General features: G+C 45.6%; 2 protein-coding genes across 5 annotated transcripts in view; one reads left to right on the forward strand and one right to left on the reverse strand.

Annotated features, from left to right (window-relative positions):
• TFB1M (transcription factor B1, mitochondrial) overlaps window positions 1–24,014 on the reverse strand; it is a 52,410-nt gene that overhangs the window by 1,950 nt on the left and 26,446 nt on the right. For all 3 annotated transcript variants that reach the window (XM_053913651.2, XM_024551987.4, XM_045188932.3), the window contains exon 6: window positions 10,318–10,445. In XM_053913651.2, coding sequence (XP_053769626.1) covers window positions 10,318–10,445 — 128 coding nt within the window. The remainder of the gene's footprint in view (window positions 1–10,317; window positions 10,446–24,014) is intronic.
• CLDN20 (claudin 20) lies at window positions 16,161–22,575 on the forward strand. Of its 2 annotated transcripts, XM_053913653.1 has the most exons (3): window positions 16,161–16,279; window positions 17,729–17,884; window positions 20,797–22,575. In XM_053913653.1, the coding sequence occupies exon 3, from the start codon at window positions 20,890–20,892 to the stop codon at window positions 21,547–21,549; it is 660 nt and encodes a 219-aa protein (XP_053769628.1). In that variant the 5' UTR covers window positions 16,161–16,279; window positions 17,729–17,884; window positions 20,797–20,889; the 3' UTR covers window positions 21,550–22,575. The 2 variants fall into 2 exon arrangements, with proteins under 2 accessions (XP_053769628.1, XP_024407754.1); XM_024551986.3 differs by lacking the exon at window positions 17,729–17,884.

The raw sequence follows: 24,014 nt of genomic DNA on the forward strand, positions 1-24,014 counted from the left end.
GAGGGAAAAAAATCAGAATTTTACTTTAGGGATTTCGCAAGCCCCGACGCTTCCTTCCGCCCTCACTGGAAAGTGACATGGCCCTGACAACTGGAATGACCGCAAGGGGCAGCAGAGCCGTGGGGTGTCCTGCAGGGCTCTAAGCCTAGGAGGAGGAGGAGGGCTGCAGGGCCACCGCCAGGCAGCAGGGCCAGCCAGCGCCCACGGCAGAGCTCATCTGACCTGCGCAGCGTGGGCAAAGCTCAGGCCATCTCCAAGGTAAGTTTAAAGTAACATCTGTTCAGTTGCATTCTTAGAAACAGAAGTTTCATTTGCCACATTTTTCAATACAAAAGTTGCTGATTTTTGGGTGATGTATCATCAGATATGATTGTTTATAGTTTAAATGTAGCTCTGGAACGCTTCACCCCAAAGGAGTGACCTTTCTATGCAAAGCTAGGAAACAGTTCATGTGAAAATGCTTAGAAAATAGTTATTTCCCCTCTTTAAGATACACTGCTGCATCTTCAAAATTGATTTGAGGCAATATTTTATATTTCATCTAGCTGAGATCATTGTTTTCAAATGAGCAGCAAAACTGACAGTGAAACACTGTGAAACTTTACCTGGATTTCGCTCTCTCAAGTCTGAGAGGCCCCGCAGCGCGAGCCCCTCTCCCTGCCTGGGGGGAGGTCAGGCCCAGGCAGAGCGTATTCTCTCCGTGGCGGCGCTCTCAGTGAGAATCCATCTGCATGCATGCGCCCTGCACCCCGGGTCGGAGCAGGGCGCAGCCCCGGTCCCTACCTGCACAGGAGCTGCACCTGTGCAACGAGGGGCCCATCACTCAGCCAGGGGTTGTCCTGGGAACACCAGCTCGGATCCCAGAGTTTCCAAAAGCAGGGCATACGTTTTGTGTCCCCCCAGATCAGGGCTACTGGATACAGTGTTCGAGACACCCTGCGTGAAGGGTGAGTGCGGGCCGAAGTCCAGCGGGCTGGCTGGGGCTGTGCCTTCATTCTGATGGGTGCTGGGAGCCAGAGGCACCCCGTCATCAGCCTGCCGCTTCAGCCTGTGCTAGAGAAGCAGCGACACTCTGGTGAAGTACGGGCACTGGTCGAATTAAGGGCAACAAATGGCAGGTTGAAGGTTTAACGTCTGTCATCTCAAATCCTCAAGAAGGAGTCATGGATGGCGAGGATCTCGGGAGGCAGCTGCGTGGCGGTGCCTCGTGTGCTAAAGGGACAGGTCAGAGACCAGGAAAGGGGGAATTAAGGTGGAGCAATGTGGGGGCAGGGCTAGAAAAATGAGAACTATGTGCCTGTAAAGATTAGCTGCTTTAAAGAGCTAAATGCTGACTATGGCAGATGGAACTCTCAAAAACACACATTTCCTTTCTTTCTTAATCAGATCATAGTAGGGCTAATATTTTTCTGGGCTGTCACGGTACATATAGCACCACGGTCAGGTCAGGGCCTGCCGAGACACAGGGCTCCAAGCCAGCACGCTCTGCCCAGGTTCCTGAGGGAGCCCGCCTGCCCGTGCACAGCAGGAGGGAACCAAGGAGCTCGCCACTAAACAGAAAAAGGGCCGTGTACACTCTCCGGGACATCATCCCGGTTGCTCGGAAGCTGCACTTGCTATGTAGTCCTGTGTCCTTAAAGAAGAGGTACTAGTAACTTGGTGAGAACATTTTACAAACAGTGAAAAGAAATACAGGGTGTGGCAGAAGCAGGTTTACAGTTGTTCATATGGAAAATACAAGAGTAAACTGTTTCGTGTACTTACAACTGTAAACCTGCTTTTGCCCACCCGGTAGATATTTGATCTTCGTGGAGGTCCCTGACACAGCTTCTACCACCTTCGGCATTTCCCGAGTGACACAGGAGATAGGAGCAGCTTTTGTTTTTCATAACAGGCCCCTTTCAACCAGAGCTGCATCTGTGCCCATGAGGTGCTTCTTGGTGGGCCCCCAAGGCAACTTCAGGATGAGGGACAGTTGCCAGAGGAACTAACGTGGGCTGAAGGGTTGGAACTTTGCCCATCACCTCTAGACCTGCAGAGAGATGAGAAGGGCTGCAGATCGAACTCAATCACCAACGGCCAATAACAAATCAATTGCACTTACGCAATGGACCTTCCATAAAGACTGCTAAATGATAGGGTTCCAGGCTGAAGAACCTAGACAAGGCATGGAAGCTCTGAGCACCCTATGGCCCTCACACCATGCTCTAAGCTTTTCTTCCCTTGGCTGTTTCACAGTTATACATTTTATAATAAACCAATAAATGAAAGTAGCCTGCAAGGCTGCCACAGCACACCCCAGGCCGTCTCTCCCCAAGCCAGACCTGGGCAGCCAGAATGCCAGGATGCTGCTGCAGCCCCGGGGTTGCCTCAGCCAGCTGGCCCCTCAGGGCATCCCAGGCATCACACAAGCCTGCGCTGGCTCCGGTGGCCTGCAAAAACACCTGGCACACACAGTGTACGCAGAGGTTGCTCCTACACAAGGCCACTTCTTCATGATGGGGGGAGAGAGCTGTTTTGTCTCATTCATAGAAATAAACACAGAGTCAAACAAAATGAGAAGACAAAGGAATATATTCCATTGAAGGAACAAGGAAAAACTCTAGTGAAACCAAGATAATAATTTGCCGGATAAAGAGCAAAGTAATGGTCATTAGGATGCTCACCAAACGTCACAGCAGAATAAAGGACTCAGTGAGAACTTCAAGAAAGAGCCAGAAGATATAATAACCAATCAGAGCTGAAGAATACAGTAACTGAAATGAAAAACACTACAGGGAATCAACAGCAGATTAGATCAGCAATTTTCAACCTGTGTGCCACAAGAATTTTTAAAACATGCAATACCTGACTATTTAGTCAGGGAACTGACCTCTCTTCCCTTAGAATGTGAAATTAAAAAAACAAAAACAAAAACCAACCATCCAACAGCCATCCTGTTTGAATGAATCAGAATTGTACCTGTTTTATTTTTGTTAAAAAAATAATTTTAGTAATTAGTTTGTATGTGCCATGAGATGAAAAAAGCTGAAAAACCACTGACTGGATCTTCTGTAGAGAATAGGGAAGAATGCATCAGTGAGCTAAAAACTCCCCAACCTGGACAGGCACCCAGGTCCAGAACGCCCCGACCTCCGAACAAGATGGGCCCAGGGAGAGCCGCATATACAAGGCAAACCCTGTAAGGCTACCAGCTGATTTTTCTTTTTTCCAGCAGAAGCTTTACAGGACAGAGGAGAGTAGCAGGATATATTTAAAATGCTGGAAAAAAGGAATCTACAAACCAGAATATTCTATCCAGCAAGGTTATCATTCAGAATTAAATGGTAGAGTTTCCCAGAGAAGCAAAAGAAGTTCCTTAGTACTAAATCAGCTTTGCAAGACGTTAAAGGGTCTTCTTTAAGAAATCAAATAGAGACTAAAAAGCAATAGAAAAGGTGGTGGCAAGGAAAAAAAAGGGCCATAACCAGAAATAATACAGAAAGTAAAAAATCTCACTGTTAAAGGCAAATAGATAATAAACACAGTGAATCAACCACTTAAAAAGCTAGTATGAAGGTTAAAAGACAAAAGTAGCAAAATCAACTAAAACTATAATAAGTAGTTGCAGATACACAAAACAGCAAGATCTAAAATTTGCTGTCAAAAACGAAGAAGGGATGGGGCAAAATAAAGACGTAGCACTTTAAAAATGTGTTCAATCCCAAATGCCCGTCAGCTGAAAATAGTCCGCCACAGCTGTAGATCAATACATATGGACCTCGTGGCAACCGCAAACCTACAAAAGAGAGCAGAAAAAGGAGAAAAAGGAGCCCAAGCCAAACATGAGAAAAGGAAAAGACAAGGGAAGAGATGGAGAAGGAAGGAACAGAGAGAAACTACAGAACCACCAACACACAATGAGCGAAGTGGCAACAAGAGTGCCTACCGGTAACTCCTTCAGATATAAATGGGGTAAACAGTCAGAAGCCGCAGGGTGGCGGAACAGGTGAAAGACAGAGACCCACTTATGTTCTGCCTACGAGACGCTCACTTCAGAGCCAAAGACACAGAGGACGAAAGGATGCAAAAGATACTCCGTGCATACAGGAGTGCTGGGGGAGCATACGCACCCCAGACAGAACAGACTGGAAAACAAGGACTTTAAAAAGAGACAGAGGCAAAAAGGTCGCTCCCAGGCCAGGATGTAACATCAGTGAATACCGATGCACCCAACACAGGAGCGCCTAACTGTCTGAAGCAAATACTGACAGAAAGGGAGAACCTGGCAATATTATAGTAACAGCTGGGGACTTTAACACCCCCCTGCAATCAATGGATAGATCACCCAGTCAGTCACTAAAGGAACAATGGCCTTAAATGTCACATTAGCCAGACTGAATTAATAGATATTAAAAAAACATTTCATCCCCAAACTCAGAATATATATTCCATTCAAGTGCAGCACTCGCAGCATTTTTACTAGGACGGATTACATGTTAGGACACAAAAGAAGCTGCAATAAATTAAAGACAGCTGAAGTAATTATTATCAAGCATTTTTTCCTGATGACACTGACACAAAACTAGAAATCCAATACAAGAAGAAAATGGGAAAAGACACAAAGGCGTGGAGACGAAACAACATGCTAGCCAACCACTGATGCATCACAGAGGAACTCAAACAGGCAACGAGAACGGAAACAACTTCCCCGAGTGCGTGGGACGCAGCAAGAGCAATTCTGGGAGTAGTCCACGGTAATACAAGTCCACCTTAGACATAAACTACCGAAAGTCCCAAATAATGTAATTTTACACCTACAGAAGGACGATCAAAACAAATTAAGGAACAAAATTATAAACATCAGAGCAGGAAGAAATCAAATAGAGACTAAAAAGCAATAGAAAAGGTGGTGGCAAGGAAACTGAAAGGTGGTTTTTTGCAAATATAAACAAAATTGATAAACCTTTAGCTAGACTCGTCCAGGGAAAAAAGGGAGAGCCCAAAGAAATAAAACCAGCAATGAAAGAGAAGTTATAACCTGCACCACAGACTCACAAAGGATCATAAAGGGCACTATGGAGCTCCCGGGAGAGACGGTGGAGCAGGTGAACGCAGCACCTGCTTCCTCCCGTGACCCCATCAAAATTCCAACCGAACTACAGAACCACCACCATTCAGAACCACCTTAAACCCAGCTCAGACGTCCTACAGCTAGGGATTTAGAAAAGAAGCCGGAACAAGACTGGTAGAAGGGGGGCCATGGAACACTCAGGAGGAGTGGATAACAATCAAAGATATCTGGGCTGTGGAGGTCACCCGAGGATCGAGGGGTCCAGTCCCACAGCAGGCCCCTGCCCCCAGCCCAGGGGTGCAGTGACAGGAAGAGAAGCCCTCATAACCAGTGCTGTACAAACCAGTGGAGACTGCGGCTGAGTGTATTGCAGAACTGCTGGAATCCCAGGCATTCCCCTTAAAGGGCCCACAGACGGAATGACTAACACTCACGCATTCTGAGCTCCTGTGCTGGGCAGCAGCTCACAAGGTGCCAGGGACAGAAATGAATTATCTGACTTGGAGCAAAGGTTGGAGGGGCAGCTTTCTCCCAGAGAGAAGTGCCGGCAGAGGCCATTGCTCCTTTGCTGAGCCCTCCTCTGACAGGGCCAGAAGGCAGGCACTGTATCTCATTCTCCATCAGCCTGGCTAAGGAAACAGTTTGTCCCGACCTGGTGAGTCCCCGAGACTGTGCCCCATCCAACTTGCTGGCCCATTGAAGCCATTGTCAAAGGTTTTTCCATACAAACAACCTATCTTGGCCAATGCTGTGGGCTTGCCTAAATGTCTCAAAGGTTCACAAACACCAAACCAGCAGCATCTGGCCTCAGTGTGCCCAGTACCTTTGCTAAGTGGCCCCAGGCCCAGCACTAGTAGCAACTGGCCTTGGGTCACAGCTTGGCCTCCCCCAGGCACCTCTGAGCCCAGCACAAGTAGCAGCCACATGCAGATCACTCTAGCTCATGCTGGGTAGCCCCAGGCAGGTCACAGGCAGCAGGTGATCTTGGCTTGCACCACCCAACCACCTCCACAAGTGACACACTCACAGAGGCGGACTCAGTGGGCACCAGAGCCCTGCTGGTGTGAGTCCTGCTTGGTGGGGTCAGCCCCTGCACAGCACCTCCTCCACTGCAGCTGCAGCCAGCCCTCACAGCCCATTGGCCTGGGGGTAGATAGCTCCTACTGATGTGCCAACAGCAATCAAGGCTCAACTACAACAGGAGGGTGCACACAGCCACATGGGGGGACGCATCTGGAGTGCCCAGCTCTGGTCATCGGGGAGACTGTGTGTGCCACTGGGCCCCCAGGACACCTTCTGCGTTAGGCCACTCTCCCAAGACTGGGAGACAGAGCAGCTCTACCTAACACATGGAAACAAACAGGGAGGCTGCCAGGATGCGACAAAGAAACATGGCCTAAAGGTAAGTACGGAACAAAACACCAGAAAAATAAGCTAAACAAAATGGAGACAAGCAATCTACCAGATGCAGAGCTCAAAACACTGGCTATAATGATGCTCAATGAACTCAGGGAATGAGTACAGGAACTTAGAACTTCAAAAAAGAGGAAAGGTGAAAAAGAAGCACTAAGAAATAAAGAATACAATAACTGACATCTACTGTTGATTCCCTTTAATGCAATGCAAATGGATTTAAACGCTCCAGTCAAAAGACATACTGAATGGATAACAAAACAAGACCCTTCCACACTCAGTCACCCCAGATGGAAGGACACACACAGACTTACAGAAATGAAAACAGGTATTTCCTGAAAATGGAAGTAAAAAACCAAAAGCTTGGGTAGCAGTACTTATAGCAGACACAATAAACCAAAACGAAGGCTATATACAAGAGACAATGAAGGAGCCAGAAATTCCACTTCTGGATATTTATCTGAAGAAGCCCAGAACACTAAATCAAAAACACCCACACGTTCACTGCAACATTATTTCCAATAGCCACGATATGGAAGTAACCTAAGTGTGTCCATCAACAGATGAACGGATAAAGAAGTGGTGCATATACACAGTGGAATATGACTCAGCCAAAAAATAAAGAATGAACCCTTACCAGCTGCAAAAACACGGATGGACCTAGAGGATACTGTGCTCAGTGAAATAAGTCAGAGAAAGACAATACCAGATGATTTCACTTATATGCAGAATAAAGAATGAAATAAAGGAACAAAACAGAAATGGACTCAGAGATACACAGAAGAGACTGATGAAGAAGAAAATGATGGTTGCCAGGTGGGAGGGGGTGGGGGTCTAAGTGAAAAAGGTGAAGGGATTGAGGAGTACAAATTAGTAGTTACAGAACAGTCACAGGGATGTAAAGTACAGCATAGGGAATACAGTTAATAATATTTAATAACTATGGTGTCAGATGGGCACTAAATTGACTGGGGTGATCACTTTTTAAGTTACATAAATGTCTAATCACTGGGTTGTGATTAATATATTATTGTACTAATATATTGTACATCAACTGTCATTGAGAAATAAAAAATATATAGTTTTTGAAGGTCAACTACACCAGTAGCCAGGGCCTGATTTAGGCAGAGGAGTGAGTGATTTCAATGGAATCTGCAGAAATCAACAGCCTTTGCCAACCTTTGGATGGGGAATAGAAGAAGAAAAGAATACTGTGAACAATGATATGCCAACAAATTGAACAACCTAGAAGAAATGGATAAACTTCTAGAAACCTATAACCTTCCCAAACTGAACCGTGGAGAAACAGAGAATCTGAGTTTGATTCTAGCCACCATATTGAAGCAGTAATTAAAAAGCCCCCAGGAAAGAAAAGTTCAGGATCAGATGGCTTCATAAGTGAATACTACCAAACATTTAAGAAGAATTAATACCTACCCATTTCAAACTATTACAAAAAATTGAAGAGGCAGAAATGCTTCCAAACTCCTTCTGAGGCCAGTATTACCCTGATACCAAAACCAGACAAGACACTACAAAAAAAGAAAATTACAGGCCAGTATCCCTGATGAACGCAGATGCTAAAATTCTCAACAAAATACTAGCATTTCTATACACCAATAACAAGCAATTAGAAAGAGAAATTAAGAGAACAACCCCATTTACAAATGCATCAAGAAGAATAAATTCCTAAGAATAAATTTAACCAAGAAGGTGAAAGGCCTGTACTCTGAAAACTATAAGGCACTGAAGAAAGAAATGGATGAGGACACAAATAAATGGAAGGATATGTACCATGTTTATGTATTAGATGGATTAATATTGGTAAAATGACCATACTACACAAAGAAGTCTATATATTCAATGAAATCCCTATCAAACTACTGATTGCATTTTTCTCAGGAGTAGAACAAATAATTCTACATAGTGAATCACAAAAGACCCTGAATAGTCAATTTTGAGAATGAAGCAGTCTTTCTGAAAATGAAGACCAGACTTGGAGGTAACATGCTCCTTGATTTCGGACTCTACGACAAAGCTGTAGTAATAAAAACAATGTGGTACAGACACAAAAACAGATACACAGTTTAACAGAACAGGACAGAGAGCCTGGAAATAAACCCTTGCTTATCTGGTCAATTAACCCACAACAAAGGGTGCAAAAATATATAATGGAAAATGATAGTCTCTTCAATAAGTGGTGTTTGGAAAATTGGACAGATTCATGCAAAAAAAAAAAAAAGAAGAAAGACACTGGATCACTTTCTCACACCACATACAATAAATTTAAAACCGAAACCATAAAAATCCCAGAAGAAAACAGGCAGTAAACTTTGTGACATTAGTCTTAGCAATGTTTTTTTGGCTATGTCTTCTCAGGCAAGGGAAACAAAACCAAAAAATAGATGGGATTATATCAAACTAAAAAGCTTCTGCACAGTGAAGAAAACCATCAACCAAATGGAAAAAAAACCCTGACCTACTGCATGGGACAGGATATTTGCCCATGATACATCTGGTAAGGGGTAATATCCAAAATATATAAGGAACTCATACAGATAACAACAAGAAACAACCTGATGAAAAAGTAGGCAGAGGACCTAAATAGACATTTCTCCCGAGATGATGGACAGAAGCCCACAGACACATAGAAAGATACTCAGCATCACTAGTCATCAGGGAAATACAAATTAAATCCACAAGGAGACATCACCTCACACCTGACAGATGGCTATTATCAAAAAGCCATCTAACAACAAGTGTTGGCAAGGATGTGGAGAAAAGGGAACTTTGCACACTGTTGGTGGGATTGCAAATGGGTGCAGCCACTATGGAAAACAGTATGGACGTTCCTCAAAAAAAGTAAAAATAACTACTGTTCAACCAAGAATTCTATCTCTGGGTACTCAGCCAAATAAACGAAAACACTAATTTAAACAGATACATGCACCCCCATGTTGATTTCAGGATTGTTTACAACACAATAGTGATGATAATGGAAACCACCTAGGTGTCCATTAATGAACAGAGAAAAGACGATATAAATATTGCTCAGCCATAAGAAAATGAAATCTTACCATTTGTGACAGCATGGATGGACCCAGATAGAGGGTATTATGCTAAGTGAAATAAATCAGACAGAAAAAGACAAATACCATATGATTTCACTTACATGTGGAGTCTAACAAAACAAATGAACAAATAAAACAAAAACAGACACATGAAGAAAAACTGGTGGTTCCCGAGGGGAAGGTGGTGGGAGGGATGGGTGAAAAGGCGAAGGATGAGAGAGCTACAAGCTTCCCGACGTGAAGGGAATAAGCCAGAGCGATGCTGTAGCACAGGAAGTACCATCAGTAACACAGTCATAACGTGGCATGGTAACAGATGGTTATCTGCGGGGATCGCACTGTAAGGCACGTAAGTGTCTGCTCATTATGCTGTGCACCTGAAACTAACATAGTATTGTACACCAACTATATGTTCATGAAAAAGTTTTGAAACGCCACACCCCCACACATTCAGGGTCAGAGATGCTGAGCGTCCACAGTCCCAGCGGTCTAGGTCCTGACTGCGCGGTCATGACCTTCCGAGTGCAGGGTCCTTATAAACTGTGACTGTCGGTTTCAGGGTGCACTTATGATAAAACAAGACCTGTATGTGGCATCTCAAGCTAAATCGAGGTCTCTCTGTTTTCCCTCAGTGGCGGTCAAGGTTTGGGTAACACAGGATTTGAACTGAGAGAAATATTAATAGAGACCGTGAATTATTTTTGAAATTTCTGAATCTCTGAAAAAGAGATTGAGGATTTCGTGACGAATGCTGCAGAGGGGAGGAGAAGGCACTCTTACCCAAGTCCGCGATGGCAGTACTTCCTTCGGAAGTGGAACGCACTCTGCACGACCTTCTCCACCAGCGGGAAGGGCTGCTCTATCCTGGGCCGCGTCAGGGGAGTGAAGTGCACCACGCCCACATCCACCTTCAGGATAAGCAAACGTACGTCACTTTGTTGCACGGAGTAACGATATGAACAGCTCGTCTTTGTGAACTTCACTTTCATCTTCTCTGGGCCACCTCAGAAATCACGGCCAGTTGCATTAGTTCTAGAATGACATCCACTGGACCTGTGCTTGATGATCACTTAATTTGAAAATGCAGTTTTACAATGGCCTTTAAAATCAATCCAGATAATCATTAAAGTCAGCAGGCAGATAACAGATAGCATCAGAATGCTTTACTTAGCTTTTGAACAAGTAAAACTAAGCTGCGGCAGCAGTTCTGACTGTAAGAAGGGGCTTCAAAACACAGAAGGCAGACGGGCCCCCAAGGACCACTTAGTGTGGAACTCCCTCCGAAAGTGAGTCCATTAGGACGCCACTTATTTTGGGCACAGACACCGATTCATCAGCTGGACGGAATTCATGAGTGTCGTCTGCACAGCCACATAACTTTCTGGTGGCAGCTTTAAACGCCCCAGGAGGCACAGGCAGGACCCAGAGAAAAAAAAGGAAAGCACCAAAAATGTCACTGCTTCAGTGTGAAGCTGCTACCAGCTGTTGAGATTCTTTAATTATCAGAAAATAAAACTTTTCAGGCATATCTGGTAAGAGACTTATAGCATGACTTACTCTAAAAATGGACTCATGGTGATTCACAAGCATATATTCAAAACAACAAAGGAAAAATAGTGAAGGTACAAAGGGAGAAATGGGAGTTACACCCCAAAATGCCTGACAGAACCCACGCTCTAGGCAATGGGAGTCTGTTCAGAATACACAGAGGATTCCGTCTACGGAACTGTTGAATTCGCTACTGAGAGCATCGCGCAGACTGCTCCACAAAGGCCAAGAAAGTATGGCAGTTTAGGAGGTGTGGGTGTACACCACTGCCTTCCGAAAAGGAGTTTAGCTTGTCGGACACTACAAGGTTCTCACGTTCTCTTAGGAGGACTTGCTCCTGAAGAGTCTGTGGCTACAAACTCCTTAAAACTGGCCTGTGCTCTATGAGGATGGGGACTGGGGTTTTGGCTTTAGGGTGGAGGTCCAATGCTTGCATGACCAGAAAATAAGAAGGAAGTGCCTGAAGATGTGCCCCGCAGCAGGCAGCCAGCCGGGATGGGCGTTTGGAGGAGCCCCGGTGTTTGCCCTCAGGGGGTCTGAGCTATCTCCCCCTCCCTGAACAGTCAAGGATCCTGTCCCCGAATGGTTTCCACGAGCAGTAGCTGCACCTCTTTGACAGAACTGACGACAGGGAAGAGTCTGTGGTCAGCTTGGCGAGGCTGGCAGGAGGGGCAGTTCTGAGCAGGACAGGGAAAGCTGCCGGAGGAGGGGTCATCCGCGCTGAGAAGGCTCCCCTACCGTGCACCAGCCCACAGACGTCTTAGTGAAGGTTAGTCCCCTTAGGTGGAACGGCAGTTACTCCACGTCTGGCTGACTGTCTGAAGGCCACACTCAATGCTCTGATGAAATTTTAAGAGCTGTCCAATTGTGTTCTATGTGCTTACTCAGTATCACCAAGTTCAGTGACAGGCATGCCCTGCAGGAAACCAAGTGCTTTGGTGACAAGGCCAGGACTTTCCTTAGAACCGCAAAAATCCCCACAGAACAGCGTCCCGGGGTCTCAGAGAGGTTGGCGATCAGGACGGAGGAGAGAGGGCCTGAAGAGGACAAGGCGTGGTGGAGGCGACTTTGGGACTGCAGGAACAGGAGTGCCACCACAGGCTGGGAAGAAAAGACGGCTCCCTCTCAGAGCATGTCCGTGGAGGGAAAAGCAGAGGGAATCGACAGCTGGCGCGAGTGGGAGAAGCAGCCCAGCCGGCACTGTGATGACTGGAAACGCTAGGTCCTGCCCTCCACTCTGAAATGTCCGTCCGCCTGTCCTGCCGATCTGGGGCAGACAAGTGCAGACAACTGGCGGGAAGGCTCTAGGCCATCCTCTGACTCCGCCCATCCCTTCGCCCTGTAACTCTCCACGCCATCCCCTGGCACTCCAGTCCCTACTACTGGGCTTCTGTGGCTCAGCTCCTTCAGTCCTTTCACTCCACTTCTACCCGACTACCCCGAGCTGGTTCCAAAGGGACCCTTCCAGTCACCAGGTATCATCCAGCGGCCGCCCAGTCTCCAGAGAAAGAGGCTTTTAGCTAAATCTGAGAAAAATTTAAGCCCTACCTTCCCCATAACCCACGAAACATCAAAACCCTAATGTTCAGAGACCAGTAAGACAAAACACGAATGAAGGGATAGATGATTCTCCTTACAGTGCAGAAACCACCACTCCCGGCTTCCCTGGATTTAAAACTGTGGCCTCATCTTTATTTGCCTGATTTCATTCCTTCGAGATACAGTGGGTGTTTGCAAATATGGGAAATGCCTAACATTTGCCTAAATGAGGTTTTACACTCCTGCCCAAATACAGCAGCACTCTGTGTAAACTGTGGCAGTAGACTTCTAAAGTTTGAGTTTTGGTGCCTGGATGGCTAACAGTATAACGCAGCTAAAATTTCCACTCATAACCAAATACAGCTACATTTAATGGGGGACCCAGTGAGACTCCCTGTAAAGAAGGCTCTTCCAGTCATGTGTCCTGCCTCTCAGGAAAACCTCCTCTGCCACCCTCGCCCCCACAGCACTTCTCAGAATTATTCCGAATAATGGAGCCCATTTTCTCTGAAGCCACAGGAAAGCCCCTTGGTAACTATGGTAACAGGTACAAAAATGCTTTTTACTTTTAATTGAATGCTTATTTAAAATTACAACCGTTTTTTCCCCTTCCTCGATGTTAAGTCTGTTAAAGGGTTTGATGACAGAGAAGAATCCGCACACAGGTAAGAGATGCACTGAAAAACTCCTGTTCGATGTTGCCAGCCCTTTTCCCAAACTCAGGCCATCAGTACACCAAATGACTTACTAAAATTCCAAATTAAGGTATTTATAATCATTTAAAATTTATCTCTCAAATCCACTAAAATGTCAACGCTTTTGCAAGCTGAGATTATGTTCTCAACACAGCAGCCTTGGCTACAAGAGGCTGGAGGCAGATGTTCCACTTTCCAGGCCAGGGTGTCTAGGACAAGACTGATAGGACCTTAGAGCAGATTCATAAGAGACCCTGGGGTAAGAAGCCACTAAATCTCGAAGCTTAGATAGTGTCAACTCAGATCTCGAACCCACACGATCTGGGCAATACTGAAGAATGTATGGCCTGGCTCCTGACCCTGAGATGATCATAATGTGCCAAAGAACTAAATAACCACCCCACAGACCAATACTGGCCACTGTCTACGAAAGGGTCTTCCACACCTCCCGTGGCGTTCAAGCCATTAAAGGACAAGCCGGTGGAGAGGGAAAATGCTTACAAAGTCAGCTGCAATTTAATCAGCAGAGCTATAATCGTAACTCGGAGATGATACAAGGAATGAGGAGAAAAAAAGCGTGACTATAGAGAATAATCAACGAGACTTTGAGAACAACACAGGAGAAACGGTTCAAAGCTGGGGTGGTGCTGTGTGCAGTGGGAAGGGTCTGCTGGCCCTGAGGCTGTCGGCACCGCCCAACGAAGCGAAGCGTGGGATCAGGGCCTGGGAGAGTCACAGTCAGTGTCAGGAGGGATGACAGAGGAAGGCGAGCACACTGGGGACGCTTGGCTCCTCCTCCACCACGTCACCTTCAGGAACCTACTGGCATCTGATGGCGGCCTCCTGTGCAACATCAAGACCCTGCAGTGTCAACTTCCCCAGACAAGAGTAACGAGTCATCAGTGCCTATGATGTTACAATGATGCATTTCGTAGGAGACCAAAATATCTACAGATATAGCTGTAAATCAAATGTCCTATAAGTAGTTTCTTCCACCTGTAATTCTTGGGCCACATGCAATTTAAGGACAGAATTTCAGTTGTACAACCTTAAAACTCAACACTTTAAAAGCATTCCAGGTATTCCAAACCAATGTATTCAACAAGACTGACACAGTTAGCACCTGCAATTTGTGTTTGTTATCGTAACAATACTAATTTCTACAGACTTCCCTCCCACTTTTTTGTTTCTCCTCAGAACTTCGAAAGGCCTTTCTCCTCCTCAGGGGATATGCCGGTGGAGAATGACAGACAGCTGAGCGCATGATGAGAACTACGCCTAAGAGATGCCGGCATGAAGGGAGGACATGGAGAGAGTGTTCGACTGTGTAAATTACGTATGCAAATGTGTGTATGTATGCAAATCATGTCAACTAGTAACAACAGTAACAACAAGATGAGTCGTGGTTCCTCGGTCCCAGGAAAGGAGTGCACACTTAATTCTAAACAAAATGCAAGAGGAACAAGAACGAACATTGGTTTAGGATTTTCTGTTCTATCTAACGTGGAGTTTCCAGACAATCATGGAGAAACACCTTTCTAAAACCTTGGCCTTTCCCACAAACCATGGCCTCGGTGTTTGTGGGTCAGCACCTCTGGAGGTGCCCTGCTCCCACTGCAGCTGTGGGTGTGGACGAGCTGCCCGCCCAGGCTCGGGGCTGCCCCGCCGGGGGTGGCAGCACACTGGGAATCGGCAGGTCTCCTAGCCGCTGGTTTCTCAGGTCCTGAGAGACTCCGACCCCTCAGCACTGACCAGGTCCTAGGAATGAGCCATCTAAGCAAACTCACAAGACACTCAATAACGGCTGTTGCTGTAAAAAAAATTGTTATTATTATTACTATTATTAAAGACTGATAAACATGGATGGAAATATACTAATTCAAAATGAGTCAATATATTAATTTAAAATTGCCAGAGAGACTAGACGCTATACTCAGGTTGCGTAGCCAGTACATTCCAGCCCTGCAGAAGCTAGTTCTAACTATGGGAACAGCACAGAAGCGAGCATCCACAGGTTGATGCTGTGACCGTCACTGGTGCCAAGCCTGAGCAGTGACCACTCATCGGCATGGGACGGGCTACTGGACGCTCCTGGCCCACGTGCTTGAGGCACAGACCTGCTCTCCTTTTGCTGAGAAGTATTTCTCCTTTAAAAGTGTTTGTGTGGTCCTGCTCTTCCTGTTTCTAACTGAAAGACAGCCTGCCTTGTTCAAGATGAATCTACAGCTGCTGGATGTCATCTTTCATGTGGTGATTTTACTAGGTTAACCTCGGAGGTGTGGGGGGCCTCACAGTCCCCCCTGTGTATCACAGGAGACAGAAAAATAAATGAAAGGATTAAAACCGATGCAAACTCTTGTTTGGCAAGATGACAAAATCCACCTGAACCCACCCAGGACCCTAGCGTGGGCGAGGAGCAAGAGGCAGGACACCCAGCTGGGTAAAGAGGGAGAATCACAGGGAAGAGAGAAGAAAGAGGAGGGGCAGTGGCTGAGAGCTGGACCCAAACTGAGGCAGGCAGCCCACAATCTCAGATGCTACCAATAAATGACGGTTTGTTTGTTTGTTTGGCCCGCTCTTCAGAACAATGTGCGAAGAGGATGCATGCAATGGTAAGGCCACAACGAATTTATATTTATAGTACCTAGGAGATCAGGTCTATCTGCAAATGTCACCGCGATGCAGAGGCAGTCCTAGTGTTCTAAACTAGCGTGATGAAGACGGAAACAAGCCCTCCAGATCCTTTCTCACGGAGACAAACAGGAGTAACGAGATGTTGGAAAAACACGGTAACAGACAATGGCGCAAGTGGAAGTACAGCCCGTGTGCAGAAGCCTGCGCCCGACTCGCTGCAGAAGTCATCAGAAACCAGGGCGGCCTCGCGAGACCTCTGAGCACACACGTAAACCCAGGAATACTCTTCATTTTCACTATTACCGACTGCCCATTTGTCCTTAAAGGTAAGAAAGTCTTCACACTGATCTAAAACATTGTATTATAGCTAACATGACCATAAGGATTCGGAAAACAACGGGCTACTTGTGTTCATAGCTGATACTGTTAATTTCCTAAGACTGGGTCAGAAGAGAAACATTATTTTAAGATTAAGCCAATCACGTTAAATTTGTGGGCCTAGAACAGGAGCCTATTTTATCTTATTCAGAATTTCATTATTTTCAAGGTTGAACAGAAAGCAACTACAAAAGGACCCTGTTGTTTTTTAAAATCAGAGCCCCGACTTTTCACTGGAATTAAGTGGGCAGCACTTTAAACACACAATGACCGGGCATCATCCCAGACCAATGAGCTAACATCTAACATGACTATCAACAGTTTAAAAATTTTAAAGATCCAATCATGAAATTATCTCCCTTTCTATATAGTGGATATGAGTTTATAGTTTGTAGAACTGAAATTACCGAGGAAGAAAAATTGAGAACCCAAAATAGATGCAGATGTGCTACGTCTGTGCTGCTGTTTGTGATCTAGCACGTCCGGGTTGGATTCCACTGTTTCGTCTAATGGCTCATCACGTCACTTTGATGTAATTTCTTTATAAGTTTCTAAAAGCTCTAATATTAACTTACACTCCAGAAACCTTCCTCAGTGGAAGGAATCACAGAAGAAAATTCAGGCCCCCCCCAAAAAAAATTCTGGTGGGTTTACTCATCACAATTCTAATCAATAGTTGTTCCTGGCTTCTCTTCCATGCAAAAAAATACATTTTGAAAACTGTCTTTTGAATGTTTATTTTGAAAGCTAGCAATTTTGTGAATCTTGATTTTAGACAAGACACAAGCACCAGAATAAAAATATAGTCTCACCCTCGCTGATGTGGCCCCGTGGACTGAGCACCGGCCTGCAAACCAAAGATCGCTGGTTCAAGTCCCAGTCAGGCACATGCCTGGGCTGGGGACATGGAAGAGGCAACCAGTTGATGTTTCCCCTGCACACTGATGTTTCTCTCCCTCTCTCTCCCTCCCTTCCCCCCTCTCTAAAAATAAATACATCGAACCTTTAAAAAAAAAAGTCTCAACTATCATTTGCAAAGCACAATCTAGTTAAAAATATTTCAGACCATAAAGAATTGGGTACATCAAATAATAAACTGTGTCTTCCAACATAGATAAAAATAAATTATAACTATGGACTAAAACATAGTATTATAAGAAAAGAAAGCCTTTGTGTGAGCTCCCGAAGAATCCCTCCTCTGTATGCAGTGACACAAAACATTTTCAGCTTTCAGGTCTCGACAAATCCTGTTGTAACAACAACCCCCTCCCTTCCCCGCCTCTCCTTTCTTAATTCTCCCACAGTGCAAAAAATGAGATGGAGAACCCGGTATTTATCTTCTAGCCCCATCAGCAGTTTCTACCGCTCAGATCTCTGTGTTGCTCTTTATTTGCTAGTTGCAAGTGAGCTTGTTGGAGCTGTATCGGTAATATACAGAGGCTGTGCAGGGAGCCTCGTGCGTGGGGCATCTCCTCCCCTCATCACACCTCCCTGGGGTTCACGCGGAGACAACTGACCGAGCAGATTGAGGCAGGGAAGGCTACGGACAAAAGGTATGGAAAATGAGAAGCTTCTGTAATGTTTAACACTAAATACAGCTCTTCCAGGGCCATTCAGTTTGAATTTTAAGTTGTAAGTCTGTTTTTAAATATTAGTTTTGATATAAATAAATTTTGACTGGAAAACTGACTTTACTCTTTGATGATACCCACTCCAGACTTTTGGCAAATAGTTCACAACCCTAACACTCACAGGTTCTGTTCCGCATGCGCTGTGTTTTGGACCCATGAGGGAGCTCTCTCCTTAGCACTAAGCCTGCTCACTGCCACGGCATCCCTGCACCACGGCCACGGTCATTTAAACACAGCATGCCTTTATCATCCACCCGATAGAAATTCAAGAGAACAGGCCTCACACTGTATCCTGCTTGTGACTGCAGAGGGGATGCTGTGGCAGTGAGCAGGCTATGAAAACTACAAAGATTTCATAGCACTACAGCTAAGATGCCGGTGTGTTCTTACCGAAGAAACAGAACAGTGACCCTGTTTTTGGAGAACCAATCCTTTCTGCCTAAGTTCTGTAGACAGAAGGAAGCAGTTGAAGTCCACTATTTAATGTAAGCGAGCGCTATGTTAACTGAATGCAATGTCATATTGTGCTCGCTGATTTTGGCCGTCTGGAATTTATCACTGCCAGTACTTGCTAATTAAGATGAACAAGCTGCCTGCAAGTCTGAATTACACTGAAATTTACAAAATGTATTGGCTAATGAGAAAAAAAAGGGTTATAATCGGGAAGCTGAGCATAGACGGATCAACACCTCGAGGTTATTCAACCAAAGTAGAAATAAAGAAATGAGACGCTGTCAGGGAATGTTAACAGCAGTCTGCCTCTTAAAGAATCCCTACGCAGAAAATGGTTGGGGAAGGAGTAATTTAGTGCGCTGGCTGGAGCTCTCAGCCCAAACCTGCAAACAGCTATTATGAAACTATAAACATGGGCTTTATTTTCTTCTAGAAACTTTAACTCCTGTTCTGTTCTGGCCTCAGTATGTAAAGAGATACAGTGTGTGAGGCAGGGAAAGCCTAGGCCCTCGGATCTTTACAGTAAGTCTGATTCTTAAGAATTCAAAATCTCAGGGAAATCCTCTCCTAAAACTGTGAATGTCACACGTCAAGACTACGAACAAAAACAGAGCGGTGGAATTCGGACAGCCAAGGTGTAGAGACTCACTGGTAGAACTGTAGGGAAGTTTGTGCTTTCCGTATAGACATGCATTTCACAGAAGCCGGGCAGCGACCGCCTTGGTGCATCTCCAAAGCCAAGTCATCTACCAAACTGAAACCCTCTGGAAGTGTGCGTGTGTGCGTGTGTGTGTGTGCGTGTGTGTGTGTGTGTGTGTGTGTGTGTGTGTGAGAGAGAGAGAGAGAGAGAGAGAGAGAGAGAGAGAGAGAGAGAGAGAGAGAGAGAGAGAAGCTGATGGGTAACGGTCCTTTGTGCCTTCAGACAGAACATGTTCCTGGCCTCCCACAGGAAGAAAGCGCCCAGGGGAGGATTTCACTAGACGTACTGGGGTGATGGGAAAAAGGTACAGGCTGCTAATCTGAAAAAAATGATGAAGTACAACATTATAGCTACAGTTTCTTTCAGCTCTAAGATTCTATGCCAATGAATTAATCAGCGTAAAGAAAGAAGAAACTGCCATGTGATATAAAATAAAGATCATATGACATTTATTTGTCATAGAAATAAGAAAATAAAAACATTACCAACAATGCCAATTACAATTTACTGAGTACTTTCTATGGGGGCAGAAATTGTTTTAAGCCCTTAAAATGCACTGGCATATTTGACTCCATCACACAGGTAATGCAGTCCTCCCTGTTGTCCAGAAGAGGATATGGAGGCACACAGAGGTTCTGGAAAGCCAAGCTTCGACCCACACTGCCTTTTGTCAAATATATATGAACCACAACAGAGCCACTTTAACACGTAGTTCAAATTTAATTCAGAAACACAAAAAGCCAGTAGTGCTGTATTTCAGAAACCATTACGTTTCTCAAAGGAGTCAGTAAGTGCCACCAGATTACAACACAGTGAAGCCACAAAACAAGAAAATAAAGTGTTAAATTACTTTTGGTATTATTTCATGGACAAGCAATGATGTGGTTATTTCTGTACGTATTTTTGAGATGCGATGTCCCTACTTTGGAACTGTTCAGAATAACCGGTTTTGCAGCTGCCTGCAGCATTTGGGTCAGGAAAGGATTCTGGTCCCTGCTAGAAAGGATCTCACATTCTCGTAGCAAAGGACAGTAGCTCGATTGTTCCGTTTTGAGTACCTTGCACCCGAAGTGAAAGAAGTGCCACCGTAGGTAAGGATATTGCAAATGTTTATTAACTAGAACCCAGGGATAATCGTGCAGATGACTTCTTTCCGCTACTTTCCTCTCCTCCTCAGCTCGCCCGGGTCACGTGCTGGTACATGGTGGGTGCTTAATAAATGCTTTCGAACACTTAAAACTTTCCCAGTGTATATTAATATTTCACTTTAAAGGGTGGGTTTAAACTATTCTTTTCTTCCCTATAATCTACAGGATATTTTACTTAAAATCAGTGTTTTTAAAACCTCTACTGCTATAAAGTTCTCGAGCAGGTCTTACGGCAGGAACTTGGCAGGCCTAAGTCTCCTAACGAGGCTACAGGCCCACTTCGCAGACAACTTCAGTACAGCTGGAGTTTTCAAAAGGACAAAGTGGACAGCCCTTTCCTTTCCGGCACGCACCCCGCACCGGCCACCCCGGCCACCCAGGAGGACGGAGCCTCTGAAGGCCCGGTGTGAACTCCGGCCCTGGGCAGCTGCGTCTGCACCCACTGTGGGCCGAGGCACTGGCTCCCACCGCACACAGAAGCCTTTTTGTTTCTTCTTTCTTTCCCTCAAGCCTGACTTTGTCTCTTTCCCCAGCCTCGTCACTGGGTCCTCCACTGCGCGGGAACCAGCAGCCATCGTAACTAAGCACCAGGATTTCCTAGGCAGACAGAGCCCACGGTGGTAGCCATGGGCTTGGCGCACGTCCAGCTCCTTGCTTTCGTCCTGGCCTTCTGCGGGGTCTCTGGAGTGCTGGTGGCCACCATGCTGCCCAACTGGAAGGTGACTGTGGACACGGGCTCCAACATCATCACGGCCATCGTCCAGCTGCAAGGGCTGTGGATGGACTGCACGTGCTACAGCACCGGCATGTTCAGCTGCACCCTCAAGTACTCCATCCTGTCCCTCCCCACCCACGTGCAGGCCGCGCGGGCCGCCATGGTCCTGGCCTGTGTCCTGTCTGCTTTGGGGGTCTGCACTTCCACAGTGGGGATGCAGTGCACTCGCTTAGGAGGGGGCAGAGAGACCAAGACTCACGCCTGTTTTGCTGGGGGCGTCTGCCTCATGTCTGCGGGGATCTCTGGTTTAATACCGACAGTGTGGTACACAAAGGAGATCATCGCAACCTTTCTGGACCTGACGGTTCCCGAAAGCAACAAACACGAACCTGGAGGCGCTGTCTACATCGGATTCATTTCAGCCATGCTGCTCTTGACCTCTGGCACCATGTTCTGCACCTCCTGTATGAAAAGGGAACCAGACGCTTGTCTCTCCCCACCCAAGCAGCAGCACACGCCCACCACAAAGCTCGAGGGTGATTCGGCATACAACCTGAAGGATTATGTGTAAATCGCTGTGCACTGTGTAATGCACACGGAATTTTTAGATGTCTGCTGGGACTTTTGTCTTTATTTTAGATTAAAAAATATATATCAGAATTATGCTTAACTTTCTCTACAAAGGTTTGAAATGCTTGAAAAAATAAATTTAAAAAATGGCAAGGTCATTCAAAATGCCAACAAACTCTCATGTACAATTATATCTGTTGTAAGATTATTCTTCCATCCCTACTTTCATGTTTAATCTAAAGGTTTATAATTGAAAGAGGCTCTGATTATATTAATAAGGCAATTAATTGATGGCTTTTTCTTACTTAAAATAACCCGTTGGTACATTTTCCAATTGGTACTTAACTGGGTTTCATAAAAGGCGGAGTGCGAGCAGCACCTAGCCCCAATGTGACCGCAGGGACGGCCTGTGTGTGTCCTGTGAGCAGCGGCACCACCACAGGGACCTGCTTCTGTTTGCAGCCCTGCCGCAGCGCGCCAGGGGCAGAGGAGCTGTCCGCCTCTTCCAGCCTCGCCCACGCCAGCCACCCCAACTCCCTGCCCGTGACCTCCCGTCCCTTTGTTCACTTTAGAAAAATGCCTACATTTGTGAGAGCTGGCGACATAACAGTCAAAGATGAGGCAGAGCCGAAGGGCAGACTCTGGTAAGTGCCACCGCCGCAAAGCAGAAGCAAACAAACCACACTCAGTCTCTAGGACTTTTCAAGCACCAGCCAAGAGATGCCTGTACGTCTGTTTGAACACGCTCAAGAAGGTCCTGCTTCTGCCCGTGAGGATTCTCTGGGTCAACTCACTTATCCAGGACAATTTAGATTTACCCCCACCTCGTTTAATCTCTCATTCAAAGTTCCTTTTAAGTTGTCTTTTGATGTTCTAGTTTAATCCACATTAACAAATACGTTTTTGTTCTCTTATAAATGAACTGCTTCAGTGAGTTAACAGATGTGAAAGTAATTTTTAAAGTATAAAGAATGCTTTTAAAAATCTAAGTTAAATTATGTATTTCAAATATTTTAAAAAGAAAATAAAAATCGGATTCTTTGAGATGCAGAAGAAACATCGCACGCTGTCGTTTCTAGTAACTTACGTGTTAATTCAAGCCTACTCAGGACTCGCAACGCCACGCACGGCACTTCTTCGTGCGCTAATGGTTCGGGAAGGGGACGTGTATCTTTTCTGTGAGTAGATACTTTCATTTGTTCATACGGAAGTAGAGATTAAGATATTTTATGCCCATTTTACTCAGCAGATCTTCATTCTCTTCTTCAACAATGTCATTTGGCTATTAATGGAATGGCTAAAATGAAAAGGTGCTATTTCATGTATGGATTAGAAAAGGAATCATTTAAACTCTTGTTTAAGCAAGAGTTTAAATGATTGTTTAAAGTATGTATTCCTTTTTAATGCTCAAAATATTTTCTAAACAAATATAATCAGAAATCATTCTAACACAAAGGCTATCTTAGTGCCAATGCATGCGATAGGATTGCTTTGACACCTGGGCGGTCCTCTCCCTTTGCCTGAAGTGACTGGCTTCACATGTGGTCTGTGTACCCCATAGTCCTACACTGAAAGTTTACTTTATCTCCTCTATGTAAGTTTATATATACTTCAAAATAATTTTTATTTATTTTTCGAATATTTTCTTCCTAAATACATAGGAGTGTTTGAACTCTCAGAAAAGCAGCCACTTGATACAAAATAACAGCCCGATTCTATCCAGACTGGAAACAGTAAGGACGAAACGGTGGGTGCCCTCCGGACCCGCCCCTCTGCATCGACCTCCCCAGCCCCCTCCCACTCACCGCTCTCCTGCCCACACTTCCACTCCCCCCCTGGGGCCACCAGGGATCTCCTGGGTGAACTCAGCCTCGCCTCCCTGAGGAAGGTCGCTGCCTGCACTTCTGTGCTCTCAGAGAAGGCTCTGGGGAAACCGATCACAAATCTACAAGACACCGTCTCCAACCTGACTCGGAGACAAGGTATGTTTCTCACTTTATGTTCGCCAGGACGAGTGCTTCCTACGGCACGCCAGTCCTAACCGAAATCCTCTGCACACACTGACTGGTTTCAACTTCTAAGGTCACTACCAGGCAGGGGCTCTTCTTAGTAGTTTACAGGAAACTGAGGCAGAGAAAGGGTGTCAGTTACCTGACTTACCCAAGGTCACACAGCTAGTAAGCAGGGGAGGTGGGATTCGACCCGAGGGACTCTGGCACCAGAGTCAAGCCACCGTGTGTACGGTTACACATCACTTACTCCAAGTCTCTGCTCATGCGGCGAAGGGGGTTTTCATATCTACTCAGGGTTGTGAGGATTCAATGAGGCGGTACCAACAAAACGTGTGAGACACGGTGAGCACACAGGGGCTGCAGCCCAAAGGTTCTTGGTCTAACCCAGTGGCTTTCAACTGGGGGTGGAAGTTTGGTAATGCCCGGAGGCATTTTTAGTTGGCGTATGTGGGGT

Source organism: Desmodus rotundus, chromosome 11 (genome assembly GCF_022682495.2).
Source record: "Desmodus rotundus isolate HL8 chromosome 11, HLdesRot8A.1, whole genome shotgun sequence".
In the NCBI taxonomy this organism is placed as follows: Eukaryota; Metazoa; Chordata; class Mammalia; order Chiroptera; family Phyllostomidae; genus Desmodus; species Desmodus rotundus.